Source organism: Rana temporaria, chromosome 1 (genome assembly GCF_905171775.1).
Source record: "Rana temporaria chromosome 1, aRanTem1.1, whole genome shotgun sequence".
NCBI classification, from domain to species: domain Eukaryota; kingdom Metazoa; phylum Chordata; class Amphibia; order Anura; family Ranidae; genus Rana; species Rana temporaria.
The window spans coordinates 409,646,971-409,661,756 of NC_053489.1; the positions used below are offsets into that span (position 1 = coordinate 409,646,971).

General features: G+C 42.8%; 1 protein-coding gene across 1 annotated transcript in view; it reads left to right on the forward strand.

Moving 5' to 3' along the window:
• The window catches only part of DNAH6 (dynein axonemal heavy chain 6), a 386,479-nt gene that overhangs the window by 28,986 nt on the left and 342,707 nt on the right, over positions 1–14,786 (forward strand). The window contains exons 3-5 of the mRNA XM_040324272.1: positions 1,877–2,053; positions 7,846–8,105; positions 12,083–12,350. Of these exons, the coding sequence (XP_040180206.1) occupies positions 1,877–2,053; positions 7,846–8,105; positions 12,083–12,350 (705 nt within the window). The remainder of the gene's footprint in view (positions 1–1,876; positions 2,054–7,845; positions 8,106–12,082; positions 12,351–14,786) is intronic.

A 14,786-nucleotide genomic window follows, 5' to 3' on the forward strand; every position in this document is an offset into this window, starting at 1 on the left:
GATCTATCCGCTGAAACCCATTTGCTGGGATTTATCTGCGGATGGATTCTATGGTGTGTACGGGGCCTTAGGGTGGGGGCCTGATCAAGTTAAAATACCCCCCCCAGTTCAGCCTATACAGCTGTTGGATGCAAGTGCTAATCAGATTCTGCTTTTCTAACAAGACCCTTCGACAAAAGCCTTCTTTTGGATAGACAGCTGTGCACGCTGGCGCAAGTGCTGAAGTTACTGTAAGTTCCCAGGCTGTTCATAGGGAGGAAATGAGAAAATATCAAGGAGATAAGATAGAACACTACCTTTGTAAATTGAACTCTATTGTGTCTCCCTGGCAACAGAGTTTGTCCTGTCACCTCACCACAAACTGCACAGTCTGTTGCTTTCTTCCCCCTTCAGCCACAGTAAATATCAAGGCCTTATCCACACTGGGCATAAAAAATGCTGCATATACAGGCATTTGGCATTTTTTTTCTTCCAGCCTATGGAAGCAACTAGCCCATGTGTCCATGCACATTTAGGCATTTACAGGCATATTTGAAGAGGAGCTTTTGGTCATAACAAATGCTTGGTGCGCATAAATGCGCCTTATCGGCACATTCAACGTATTCAAATGTAAATTGGTTCTAGTAAAAAATTAGCAGAAGGGAATATATAAAAAAAAAACACTTAATAATGCAAATGTGCAAAAAAACACATACATGCATGAGCAATACGCTCCATTATGTGTGTTTTTATGCCACTTTTTACTGCCAGAGGTTCTGGTATTTGTTCAGGCGCTTAGTGTGCATGAAGCCTAAAGCTGTCAGCTGATTGGCCTCTAGTGGCTCTGATTTTAGGCACTGTGCTCAGAATAGAGAGCAACTGAGCATGTGCAGAGCAGAGTGAGACAGGGCCCTATTGGATTATAAACAATACAGGCACTCAGGGGCAGATTCATGTACAAATCCGGCGGCGTAACGTATCCCATTTACGTTACACCGCCGCAAGTTTTCAGCGCAAGTGCTTGATTCACAAAGCACTTGCCTGTAAACTTGCGGCGGCGTAGCGTAAAGCCGTCCGGCGCAAGCCCGCCTATTTCAAATGGGGCGTGTATCATTTAAATTAGGTGAGTTCCCGCGCCGAACATACTGCGCATGCTCCGTTTTGAAATTTCCTGCCGTGTTTTGCGCGAAATGACGTCGCACCGACGTAATTTTTTGAACGGCGACGTGCGTTACGTCCTTTCCTATTCCCGAATGACTTACACAAAAAAAAAAATTTCAAAATTCGACGCGGGAACGACGGCCATACTTTAACATGGCTGGTCTAAATATAAGCCATTGAAATAGCAGTCGCAACTTTACGACGGGAAAAGCCGACTAGCGACGACGTAAGAGAATGCGACGACCGCGCGTACCTTCGTGGATCGTGGACCTAGCTTTACCAATAAAAGGGGCCAGCCTGAAATTATTTATCAGTACTTAATTTTCTGACTAAAATTTAACTTTAAAGTATAACTAAAAGCAATTTTTATATAGTTTTGGATAGAGAGAAAAGGTATTAGAATGCCTGTCAGGCCTTGTATTGGTGTCAGGCCTTGTATTGGTGTCCGTGCCCCCATAAGGGAAATTTACCCTCTCTTATTGTCCTATTTTCTGTTATCCCTGAAAAAAACTGGGAAATAGAAAGAAAATCCCACATTGTGGGTTGTTCCCAGAACAGGAATAGAGGGGAAATGTTCCAATGGGGTCACTACTGTTCTGGTAACAACCACAGATTCCCTTATTTTGGAGGGATTTCCCCTCGCTGGGAAATCTCTCCAATTTTATTATCTCCCCTATGTTATTTTAGTTCAAAGCTGTTTTTGTATTAAATTTTACTATTTTCCTTTTCCCTTAAGCCTGTTTTGAAAGTATATCAAGATCACCATCAACCTGAATACATATATCAGAAGAACGCAGAAGATTTAATAAATCGAGGTGTACTTTTACAGCCAACTTCTGCAGAGAAGAGACTGCAAGCTATCCCATCCCCTGTTCGACTGCCTGAACTTCCAGATGATTTAAAAGAAAAACAGGTCAGGCAGAATATTTTATTCTATTAACATGTACAGTACAGTATATTTATTCTGTTGTCAATGCAATAAATAGATTTTTTGGGGGTCATTACCTAGTATTATTACATGATAAAATATCTTACATATGATAAACAGTATATGATAAAACCCAACTGCAGTGAAAGCATTTGGATAGATAAGGGAAGGATTAGCAGTGTAGTAATATAGAAAGATATAGATACAGAGTATAATCTATTCAGCACACTTGAAAGTGCTGAATAGAGGCAGTGCTAGTAGCTCTGCAAGAGCAATGAACAGGCTTGCTACCCATCAGTATTTGTCCTGCGCTATAACAGAATTCAACTGCCTGAATTTTTTTGTTGGAGATGTGAGAGGGTCACTTTAATATTTTATTGATTGAATGCCAGTAGTATGGCGTCAATATACATGACAATACAATACATTTTTTTCAGCACAAGCAGACACCAAATGTAGCAGATGATAGGACTCACACATGCCTAGTTTATTTGTGTTAAGAAATTAAGTTGTTCAAGATGAGCAGAATTATGAGTTTTCAAAGCTGATATCTCTAAATTCTTGCACCTGAAAAGTACTCACTACAGCAATATTTTGATGTACTGTAATACTGTTAATTGATATTATTCCACAGGCATCTTCCTATAATGTATAGTGCTACCCTCCAAAGGCAGGGGAGGGCTGGCAGCCTTAGGCCTGGGGGGCAAGTCCAGTCAAGTGGCCCATTGAACCACCGAATCAGCTCACCATTTATGCCCACCTGATTTTTCAATGCAGTCTCGTCAGTGCCCATCAATGCAGCCTGATTAGTGCCTATCCAATGCAGCCTCACCAGTGCCCATCCAATGCAGCCTCACCAGTGCCCATCCAATGTAGCCTTACCAGTGTCCATCAATGCAGCCTCCCCAGTACCCATCAATGCAGCCTCACCAGTGTGTATAAATCCAGCCTCACCAATGTCCATCAATGCAGCCTCACCAGTGTCCATAAATGCAGCTTGATCAGTGCCAGACAATGCAGCCTCACCAGTGGCCATAAATGCAGCTTTGGCGGTGCCCATAAATGCAGCTTCACCAGTGCTCATAAATGCAGCCTCACCGTGCCCATCGTTGCTGCCTCACCGTGCCCATCATTGTCGCCTTACTGTGCCCTCATTGCAGCTTCACTGTGCACTCATTGCCACCTCACCTTGCCCATCATTGCAGCCTTACCGTGCCCATTATTGCAGCATTACCGTGCCCTCATTGCAGTCTCACCGTTCCCTCATTGCCGCCTCACTGTACACATCATTGCAGCCTTACCGTGCCCTCATTGCAGCCTCACCGTGCCCATCATTGCCGCCTCACCGTGCCCTCATTGCCGCCTCACCGTGTCCTTACTGCCACCTTACTGTGCCCTTATTGCCACCTTACTGTGCCCTTATTGTCGCCTTACTGTGCCCTTATTGACACCTTACTGTCCCCTTACTTATTGCCAACTTTCTGTGCTCTTTTTGCCGCCTTTCTGTGTCCTCATTGCAGCCTTACCATCATTGTAAATCACCATCATCGCACCTAATGTGCCAGTCAGTGCGTGGACTACGCATCTCCCGCTGTGTCATGGAGCTGTCTGAAATTTTTGGGCGCGTTGTGACGGAAGTCCCACCCTCCTCCTAGACCAGCTTGTGCGATAGACGCAGTGTTCCGTCTATCACACAAGCTGCTCTAGGAAGAGGGCGGGAACTTTTTCACGTCGCGGATGAAAATTTTACAGTCCAGCCAGCCCCCAGCCTGAGCCAGTCACAGGATGTGTCCCCTGGCACGCCCTGCCTCTGCCTGCCTTCGAGACTCCTGGGAGTTGTAGTTTGCTGCGCTGCTCAGTTCCACAATGTCCCCTTTGAACACGCTGACTCTAGCACACAATGGATGGCCTCAGTACACAGTCTCTAGGATCTTTCTCACCAGTATGTACTCACAAATGTCCTTGGAAATATTGGTTGCCTCCTTTCAACATCCTTGCAACATTTTCACCCTGTGATACCAGACTAGATCCTCAAACAACAAACCTTCAGTCAGCTTTCAGCAACTTTTAGCAAAGCAGGTCCAGGTCCCCCACATGAGGCCTTGACACCCTGCAGGCACATGACAGAAAGGCCCCCATGGCTCTGATCTCCTCCTCAGGAACAAAGACCAGGCTGCTCTCGGCCTCAGAGTATTTATACAGACTCCCAGTCACCATCTGAGCATCTACCCCCAGGGATTGGCCAGGGCTGTATGAATATTTAGCTGCTCATTAGACACTTTCTGACCACTAACTTCCAGAGTGTTCTGGACAACCAAGGGGAAGCAGTCAATCCTGGAACTACTGAAACATAGAAAAGCCAAGAAAATCAACACAGCCACACTGATTACACAGTCAAAACTAAATTTGCCTAACAATGAACTTCAACAGTGAGCCAGAACAAAATGTTCCTAATCCTAACATATTATTCACCTAATCCTAGCACCTATCTAGGAGGTTACTACAAATGCATAGTAGTGGTTTACTTTCAGACTGGAGAGTATATATCCTCATATTTGCTCTTTGTTACTTTATCACTGCGCAGTGAGGTAGTCCACAAGTAAAAGATGTTTTATGTCTTTTGTATATTATTGGACTGTTATACTCCTTGCAGATAATAATAAAAATACATTGAAAGTAAAATTTTCCACTGCAGTTTCTGACATGATGATTTGAAAGGAGTCAAAAGACTTACTAAGTCCCAGAAGACAGGTAACGTGATGTAAATAAAAAGCAGAGCGCATTCTGCCTCTATTAGAACTTTGCAATAGTAGTTTTTACTAAAGTAAATACTGTATTTAAAAGGGGCCGGTACGGCTAATACACCTGTTCGAGGGAGACACCATAAAATCATTCCTTGATCTGACAAGGGAATATAACATTCCAAATAAGACATTTTATAAATATCTTCAGGTGCGCCATGCCATCCAATCACAATTTGCCTCACAGGCACTTATTTGGACCCAAATTCCCGCCCTCCTCAGATTAATCAAGGCAAGAACAACGAAAGGCCTAATTTTAGCAATGTACACCACTCTGGGGGTGAAAGCAATAAGTAGAGCGGGCCCCAATAAGAGCAGAGAAGGGTGGGAAAGGGACGTCAAGACAATAGCCCCTGAACAGTGGGACAAGATCTTGCATCGAGGAGTTTTGGTCTCGATAGCTCCAGCACAGAGACTGTCCCACCTGTTCTTTTTGCACAGGGTATATTATACCCCCCAAAAAAATTTCAAATTAGGGTGGAGGCAAAACAATGAATGCCCAAGATGTAGGGCTAAAGGAGATTTCCTACACATGGTTTGGAGGTGCCCAAGCTTTAAACCTATTGGAGGGAGATAACTGAGAGGATCAATAGGGTTTTTGGATCTTCCCTCGACCCAATTGCGATGACCTGCCTGCTAGGATGCATGGAGGACAATCAAGTTCCACCTGGTAACCTGGAAGCAATACTGAGATGCCTATTCCAGGCACGCAAGATAATAGCTCAAAAATGGCAAGCACATGCCCCCCATCTGTAGAAAATTGGGTAGCGACCATTAACCTAACCATTTCCAGTGAAAGAGTGAGTTTTACCAGACAAGGGAACTATGGGAAATTTGTGAGACTGTGGGGACCCTGGCTGAGAGATGTGGGAGATCCTTGTGGGGGGAGCTAGCGGCGGAGATGCCCTGGCCCACTGGGACCCCACCTCCTCTACCAATAAGGGATCACTGTGGTCCAACTGCTAAGTCATCTCCAACAAGGAGACTTCTAGGGTGGGCCCCAGCTAGAACGCTCCGCAGCCAGACTTTCCCCGCCAATGACTCAAGGAGGTATTGAGTTCACCAGACTGACGCACTCGTCGCTTAGGACAGGAAGCGACGAGGGCTGCACGCTCTCTAGGATTGGGGGAGGGAGGGGGGGAGGGGGGGTAGGGAGACACAAGGGAATAGACACAAGGGGGAACATTAGGAAGAAGGCAAGCCCTGTTGTATTAACGCAATAGAATATTCCTTTCACACGGTACAAGGTTAATGTTTTCTTTTCATTGTCTTACTTTGTAATTATGTCAACTGTACCTGTTAATCCCTGAATTAAGAAAAGCAAATAAAAACAAATGTTTAAAAAAAAAAAAAAAAGGGGCCGGTACAAAGGGGAATCATAGTTCAGGTGAAGCATATTTAAATAGGTCTTGTGGAAGGGAGGGCCTTCTACAAAGTTTGCCTTTAGAAGGGGAACCATAGTTGAACTTGTTTGCTACAGGTAAAATAGCCACATTTGCTATAGATTGAAGAATAAATATGCATAGATAAAATGCTAGCATGGCCATGTAGTGGGAATACTGTCCTTAGACCAGCCTTTTTCAACCAGGGTGCCCAGGTTTTTTTAGGGGTGCCTTGGCAGAATGCTTAAAAATTCCCCACAAATTGTATACAAGCCAGTGGATGTACCAAGCCTGCCTTTTAGTTACACAAAGCCACAGGTTTTCATTGTGCACCATTGATAAGGAGGACGTCAGGTGCCTGCACAGCATCCTTTTTTGTCCCTCACATATCCTTCTCCATTAGCACTAGGGCCACATTTGGAAAGAAAGAGAGGGAGAGAAACCGAGGGAGAAGAAAACCACTGGAATGCTAATCAGTACCCGTATGCAAAGGTGTATTTGCTTTGAATGAATAAATCACCTCTAACATTGGGTGCCCTACATGTGTGGATGTTGCTGCTTTATGTAAAACTATTAGATTTGTTTTTACATTCTAGAATGGGGTGCCTCGAGATTGTGCATCATTTTAAAGGGTGCCTTGACTAAAAAAAAAGGTTGAAAAACAATGCCCTAGGGCAGTGATGGCGAACCTTGGCACCCCAGATGTTTTGAAACTACATTTCCCATGATGCTCATCTAAACTGCAAAGTGCATGAGCATCATAGAAAATGTTGTTCCAAAACATCTGGGGTGCCAAAGTTTGCCATCACTGCCCCAGTGTATGAAAATAACCCTCTTCTTAATTCATGCCTTACCTAATGTTTACATTTGAGGCAACATTTTAAAGATGCACTCTCATCTGAAGTTATGACTATTCGCTAAGTAGTTTCATTTTTAACCAGTCGGTTTCACTCTCTTAATTTAGCAATCTCGAAACACATATGAGATGCTGGAAACCCCCCTTGCTCTCTCTCTTAGAAACCCCAAAAAATATATGGCAACAGTAAAAATGTTCACAGTCACAGATCAGATTCAAACATGCTTAGGATACTAAATGCAACTCGAGTAGAAGCATGAGAAAAATACAGAGCACAGGCTCCAGGAAATCAATTTTCTATTGACCTTGTTAGCTGTTAGGTGAAAATCCGATTGAAGCGGTTTACAGAGAATGCAGAACAAAGCTGTGCTGAATAAAATATGTTTGCTGCCATTGCTGACCTTCTTTTGAAAATGCAGATTTCCTGTCTATTTCTAATTCCAGTATTGACCTGGAACAAGTTTACAGAAAGTAAGGTCAAAAAGCAGTGAGAAGTTCTGATCTGCATATTTGTTCTACATCAGTAACTCAGAAAGTACATAATCTGGAGAAAGCCAAGCATCTAGCCTTTCACAATAGTTGCCATGTTTACTTGACTAACCAATGTTTACTACTGTAATTTCATTTGCAGCTTGCTAATTGCTTTTACTTGTTGCTATGTACATATTTTTTGGTGCATGGATTTACAGTATATCAATGTGTGCTAATACATGTTTGTTTTCTCTCATTACTCTTTAGTTACAACTTGACATTAGCAGAACAGTATCTCCTACACCTCCAAAACAGCCAAGGACATCTGGTTCAAGACCTGGGTCTTTGAAAAGACTTCCTTCTCCACCATCTCCAGCGTTTGATACCGCAGAAGATGTCATCAGGGCTAATATTAAAGATCCTCTGCAGATCATCAATATACTGTTAGAAAATCGAAAATTGGGCTTCCTTTACATGACTCCTGCAGTGCCAAAGTCTTCAATTGAATATGATCCATATAATCTGAGGTATGATACTAACAGCTAACTAAACAGCTGACGGTTGTCCTGAATTGCCGGTTGTCTCTTGAGTGCTTAGGGGTCTCAGTTAAATATAATCGAAGATGGGAGTCAGTAGCCAAACAACTACAATATATGGGCCAGATTCACATAGGTTAGCGGATCTTTAGATGATTGATTTAAGATCCGCCGCCGCAAGTTTTTGAGGCAAGTGGGTAATTCACAAAGCACTTACCTCAAAACTTGCGGCGGCGTACTGTAAATCCCCCGGCGGAATTTAAATTCCGCGGCTAGGGGGAGAGTACTATTCAAATCTGGCGCGTTCCCACGCCGATCGAACAGCGCATGCACCGTCCGCAAATTTACCCAGCGTGCATTGCGCTAAATGACGTCGCAAGGACGTCATTGGTTTTGACGTGAACGTAAATGGCGTCCAGCCCCATTCACGGACGAGTTACGCAATCAACGTAAATTTTTCAAATAGCGACGCGGGAACGACGGCCATACTTTACATTGGCTGCGCCTCATAGACCCAGGGGTAACTATCCGCCGGAAAAAGCCGAACGCAAGCGACGTAAAAAAAAAAGCGCCGGGCGGTCGTTTGTTTCTCAATCGGCGTATCTCCTCATTTGCATATTCGTCGTGTAAATAAACCGAAACGCCACCTAGCGGCCGGCCTGGAATTGCAGCCTAAGATCCGACGGTGTAACACAGTTACACCTGTGGGATCTTAGGAATATCTATGCGTAACTGATTCTATGAATCAGTCGCATAGATACGACCGACGGAAATCAGAGATACGACGGTGTATCAGGAGATACACCGTCGTATCTCTTTGTGAATCTGGCCCAATATGTTTAATATATGTATAGCTAGTATTCCTGGTCATACGGCATGGCTGCTGATAAAACAAGCTTGTTAGGCACCCTGTTGCAATATGCTAGTGCAGACACCACAAAAGACTGAGCTAGACTCTGGCTACTTCTGGAACTCCAGTGTTGAGTATCTGGCCTACTTCTTTACTTTTCCTAAGATCACTACAATCTCTATATCTAATCTCAGCTATAAATAGGCAATGCAGTTAGGCTTCTCCCTGTTATAATTCAACATTTGACGTACAGCCAGAGGAGATATATATGACGGTGTATATCATAAGTTATCAGCATACCAAGACATTTGGGACAATTTCATGCTCCCAACTTTGCGGGAACATTTTTTGGGTTGGTTCCTTTCTGTTCCAACATGATTGCTCACCGGTGCACAAATCAAGGTCCATAAAGACATGGATGAGCAAGTTTGGTTTGGAGGAACTTGATTGGCCTGCAGAGTCCTGACCTCAACCCATTAGAACAACTTTAAGATAAATTAGACCAGAGACTGCGAGCCAGGCCTTCTCTCCATCATCAGTGCCTGACCTCACAAATGCACTTCTGGAAGAATGGTCAAACATTCCCATAGACACACTCCTAAACCTTGTGGACAGCCTTCCCAGAAGAGTTGAAGCTGTTATAGCTTCAAAGGGTGAGCCAACTCAATATTGAACCCTATGGACTAGGATTGGGGTGCCATTAAAGTTAATGTGCATGTAAAAGCAGGTGTTCCAATACTTTTGACAATATAGTGTGTGTGTATATATATATATATATATATATATATATATATATATATATATATATATATAAAGCTTGCAAGTTTCACTCACTATTGTTGGGAGAACAATTTAACTATCTATGCCAGCGATTGAATGGTTCCATAGAAACTTGTGTGTAGTTTCTGATACTGACACTGACAATCTGCTGCCAGCATCCAGGTTGCCCGTGTGACAGCAGCCTTGGGTTTCTGTTCCCAGTTTCCACACACTCTCTCTTTCCTTATTTGAAGTAAAAAAAAAATGTTATCTAAACAGCTCAAGCTACATTTTAGAACAGTCTATGGTTTTTAACATTTATATAAAACAAAAACGTAAGTTAAAAAGACATATACAAAAAATGTAATTGACACAAAACAGTCTCCCTTTACAATATACTTTCACCCTCCCCTCGGTACCTTAATTAACTGGTGTCCATCCAGCCAAAGCTGGACGACTACTCCCCTGCTTGGACAACAGCATGACTTTCGGAAGAAAAAGGGGGCGGGAGGGTGGGCGCTGCTCAGCTGACTGGAGCGGTCTGATAAGCCCGCCGCTCCTGGATCCTTTTATAACCTCCTACAGGGCGGGATGTTCAGCCGTCCGTCTGGCCAATCAGCAGCTCTTCCACCTTAGCCAATCCCACGGCTGTTGCTGCCCAGGGACGGCGCAGACCTGCAAGATAAAATAACACAGCAGGAGAACTGTATGCTCTTCCTTTGAGCCAGCCCATGTTGGTCCAGCTTAATGCTGTGACCTGTCATTCCCTTGCAAAGTACAACTTCCCTTGAAATGTGAACAGCTTTTAGTGATTTTAGTAATTTAACACCAGTGTTTCATTAATCAATAATGCAATCATTAAAATGTATCATCCACACCTCTTAACTGTATTCTTCTTTTCACATGGATTTCTATGTACCTTTATTCTGTAATTAGCTTTCTCTCTGCTAGTTCTGATTTTTCTTTGCCTCCCTTTTCTCCCTTTCATGCTTTATCCTTCGTTTTATGATTTTGGTTCCTGTTTCAAGGTGTTTTTTATGTCTGGTATTAATAACTCACAGCAGATAACATATACGCCAGATCCAAAGAATGTTTCGCTTCATATTGTAGTATAAATGAGTAGTCATCTGTGTATGTCTGCCCACACAGTTTTTATAGTGTGTTTTACTGTAAATTGTATTTCGATGTTATCAGTTTTTGCATTATATCTGGCTATGTTCAGTTCTTGTCTTTGTATTTCTTCTTAAGTGTTAATAAAAATACAATAAAATGGTGCCAGGAATTAGCTATGATGTCAGTAAAGACATTTCGGCAGCACAAAAGTATTCCTTCATTCTCACTGCTTTAGCTACCCCAAGGGAATTTATTAAAAGATTGAATTCTAAAAATGATTTCACAGTAATTGGCCTGATTTCAAAGTCTTTTTTTTTTTTTAAATGTCAGTTAACAGAAACGTATATACTGCACGTACTGCAAATTATATAATTCTAGTAAATACCAACTATATGGAAGAGCAAGCATGTAAAAATATGAACATCACATCAACAATTACTTTAAAGCTCATAAATTTAAATAGTGCATTGTGCATCAATTACCTTACTCCTCAGTCTTGATTCCAAACACCTTTTCCTAAAGCCTAGTACAAACGTGCCTGAATATCAGGCGGCATCAGCCAGTTCAATAGAAACCAGCTGGCATTTGGCCCGTGTGTACTGCAGCCGGTTGGTCGATGGGGTATGTCTGAAAAAGATCTGCTGATCAACTCCCGATCTGTGCCCCTGCTGGGTTGAACAGATAAAAAATGACTAGTGTGTATTAGGCTTAAGCCATTTGCAGTGTAATGGATCACAGTTTTCTCTATGAGCAAAGCTAAGTTCCTGCCATTGGGAAAATAAATTTCCCCTGCTATTTATCTTCTTGGGCACCAGTCTCCTCACCACCCCCATGAGTTCTCCTGCCTCTGGAGCCTATGAGAGAGGACCTGGTTGCTGTAAGTGTCACCCCCACCAATAGGAGGTGTCTACATCACACAGGCAGTGATGTTGACCCCTGAAGACGTGAACAAAGAAGGGGGAAGAAATGTCATGTGACTGTGGCTTCAGGTACGTAAAATGGGCATATGGAGATGTAAGTCTGGGGAGGGAGGTTTAGGTGAATACTACAAATTTAACTCAAACCATGCTTATTGAAAATGTTTATTACTTTTCCATGCCGTGCTTGTAACTACCAAGTTTGCAGATGCATGCAAAACATTAAAAGTTGATCATTGCTAACCATTCAATGCAAGTTTAAGCCAAAAGTGATGTGGCATCATTGTCAGTTTCTTTACTTCACTGTGATTCTTTTGTCTTTTATGCAGACTTGTAAACCATGACAACATCAACAAAAATGAATATTATACCATAAGTGATCGAGGAATCACTCATATCTGTAATGGAGAAGTTCTATTCCTTGAGCTTGATCGATGGAAACAAGAATATCTTTACCACAAAGCTCTGAAGCAGATCCCTACTTTTGCCCTCTTCCGCAAGTGGAAAGCTTTTACTGTATGGAGAAAAAATGTCCGTGCCAAGAAGATTAGTCAGTGTCGCAGGGCCCTGCAGGAAAATCTGTTTATTGTTAATTCAGTAGGTATCTCAAATCAGGTGAACTTCAGGCAGATATTCAAAAACCACCAATGAATGTAGTTATACATCTATTTAAAAAATCATGATTTTTATTTTCAATGCAAATAGTAAAAATACCTGAATTTGACTTGATTTAAAGTCTGGTACCGTACACGCTCAAAGTTTTTCGTTCAACCCAGTGAGCTGAACGAAAAAAAAATAATACCTGGCATAGCACTGGACAAGCGATGTTAAAGCGGCGATCTCCCCCACTGTGCCCCTTGTATTCCCTCTCCCCAGAACACACTGATCAGCGCTTGCAGCCATTAGCTGTGAGCACTGATTGGATGCTGTTTTTTCAGCATGTACCTTTGACAAAAGCCAGCTGTACACACTGACCGAATGTTGGCTGGTTCCTGTTGAACTGGTCAATACCAGCCAATATTCGGCCTATATTTACCCAGTCTAATGGCCGTAAACACGATCCATCCACAGCTTAATAGTCGCAAGTAGAAATTGAATAGGTTACTAAAGTCACGAAAATTCTCGTACGACAAAAAAAAAAGATCGGAAGTGATGTCATGTGTTGTAATGTATTTTTATTGTATTTTCGGAAGACAACAATACTGACTATACTGACTAAATGAAAATCTTACAAACTGGTTTTCGTGCTTGTATGATCTAATAATATCGGATGAACTATCCTGATCGGCTCTCGAAAGTAGTGTACACACGATCCGAATATCTTCCTCGGACTACAGTTTTTGTCCGATATTTGGATCATGTGTACGGCCCATTAGGCTCTTGTAATCACCTACACCACCACTCTCCTAGCCTTTTTGCGACCAAGCCAGAAACACAGTGAGTAACACTACCTGTGATTATAGTTGCCATTTTAAAGTCCCCACTACAGTTCTCAGATCAGCAGATGACCTTGATCAAGAGCACCCAAGTTGGCTGATCAGAACTCCCCCCAGCATTGCCACTGATCCCAACTCCCTGCCAGCACTGCCACTGATCCCACCCCTCACCAGCACTCTCACTGATACTGTACAAGTGGAAGGGACCCAGGGGGCACTAAATGTCCGTGGGTTAGGGGCGCAAATTACTAGACCTGCCTTGGGTGCTGACAACCCACGCTACGAATTTTTTTTTGCTGTTAGGGGTCCCCACAACTTTGGAAAATTTATCAAGGGGTCACGGCACTAACACGGTTGAGAACCACTGTTCTACATGCACATGGGCTGACAAGAGACCTACCACTAGGAGGATAGAGCAGAACGATAACCTTATTAGTCAGTTGCTGCTCCTTCACTGTAAAGACAAAGACTGGGGTGGGGGGCAGGAAGAAGACCTAGCTGTGTTGTGTAAAAATCAGGTCACCTGGCTGGCTGTGTTTTTTGGTAGAACTTTGTAAATCTCAGGACTCAATAGAGAGAAGTACAAATTCTTTGACAGGTAAAACAGCTTTTATGAATGGTGAATAAATGGTGTTATTAGCTGCTTGGTGTTCAGATTTAATGATCGTTATACAGTATATGATTAGTTATGATCAGTGGGCCAGATTCAGGTACACCGTTTACGTTACACCGCCGCAAGTTTTCAGTGTAAGTGCCTGATCCACAAAGCACTTATCTGTAAACTTGCGGCGGTGTATCGTAAACACGTCCGGCGCAAGCCCGCCCAATTCAAATGGGGCGTGTACCATTTAAATTAGGCGCGCTTCCGCGCCGGACGTACTGCGCATGCTCAGTTTTGAAATTCCCGCCGTGCTTTGTGCGATGTGACGTAATTTTTTTGAACGGCGACGTGAGTTACGGCGTTTCGTATTCCCGGACGTCTTACGCAAAAAAAAAAATTTGAAATTCGAAGCGGGAACGATGGCCATACTTTAACATGGCTCGTGTAAAGTTAAGGCATGTAAAATCATGACTAACTTTGCGACGGGAAAAAATTACTAGCGACGACGTAACGAACGCGAAAATCATCGTGGATCGCCATAAATGCTCGTTAGCATGGAAAACGACGCAAACTCCACCCAGCGGCGTCCGAAGTATTGCATCCTAAGATCCAACAGTGTAAGTCAATTACACCTGTCGGATCTTTGGGCTATCTATGCGGAACTGATTCTATGAATCAGCCGCATAGATAGGACAAGAGATACGACGGTGTATCAGGAGATACGCCATTGTATCTATTCTGTGAATCTGGCCCAGTATGTATTGCTTCTTACAGTGTGGGCTCGCTCTTTTTATACATGTATTTTTTATATATTTATATATATATATATATATATATATATATATATATATATATATATATTAGCAAGGTAGTATTACCAGTTCTAGGGACAGCGTTTACATCCACATCCTGAAATTGAAATGTGTGTGCGTGGGGGGATAAATCCCATAAAAGTAGGACTTTCACGGATGTAAGGATGACACTAAGGTGAGCACA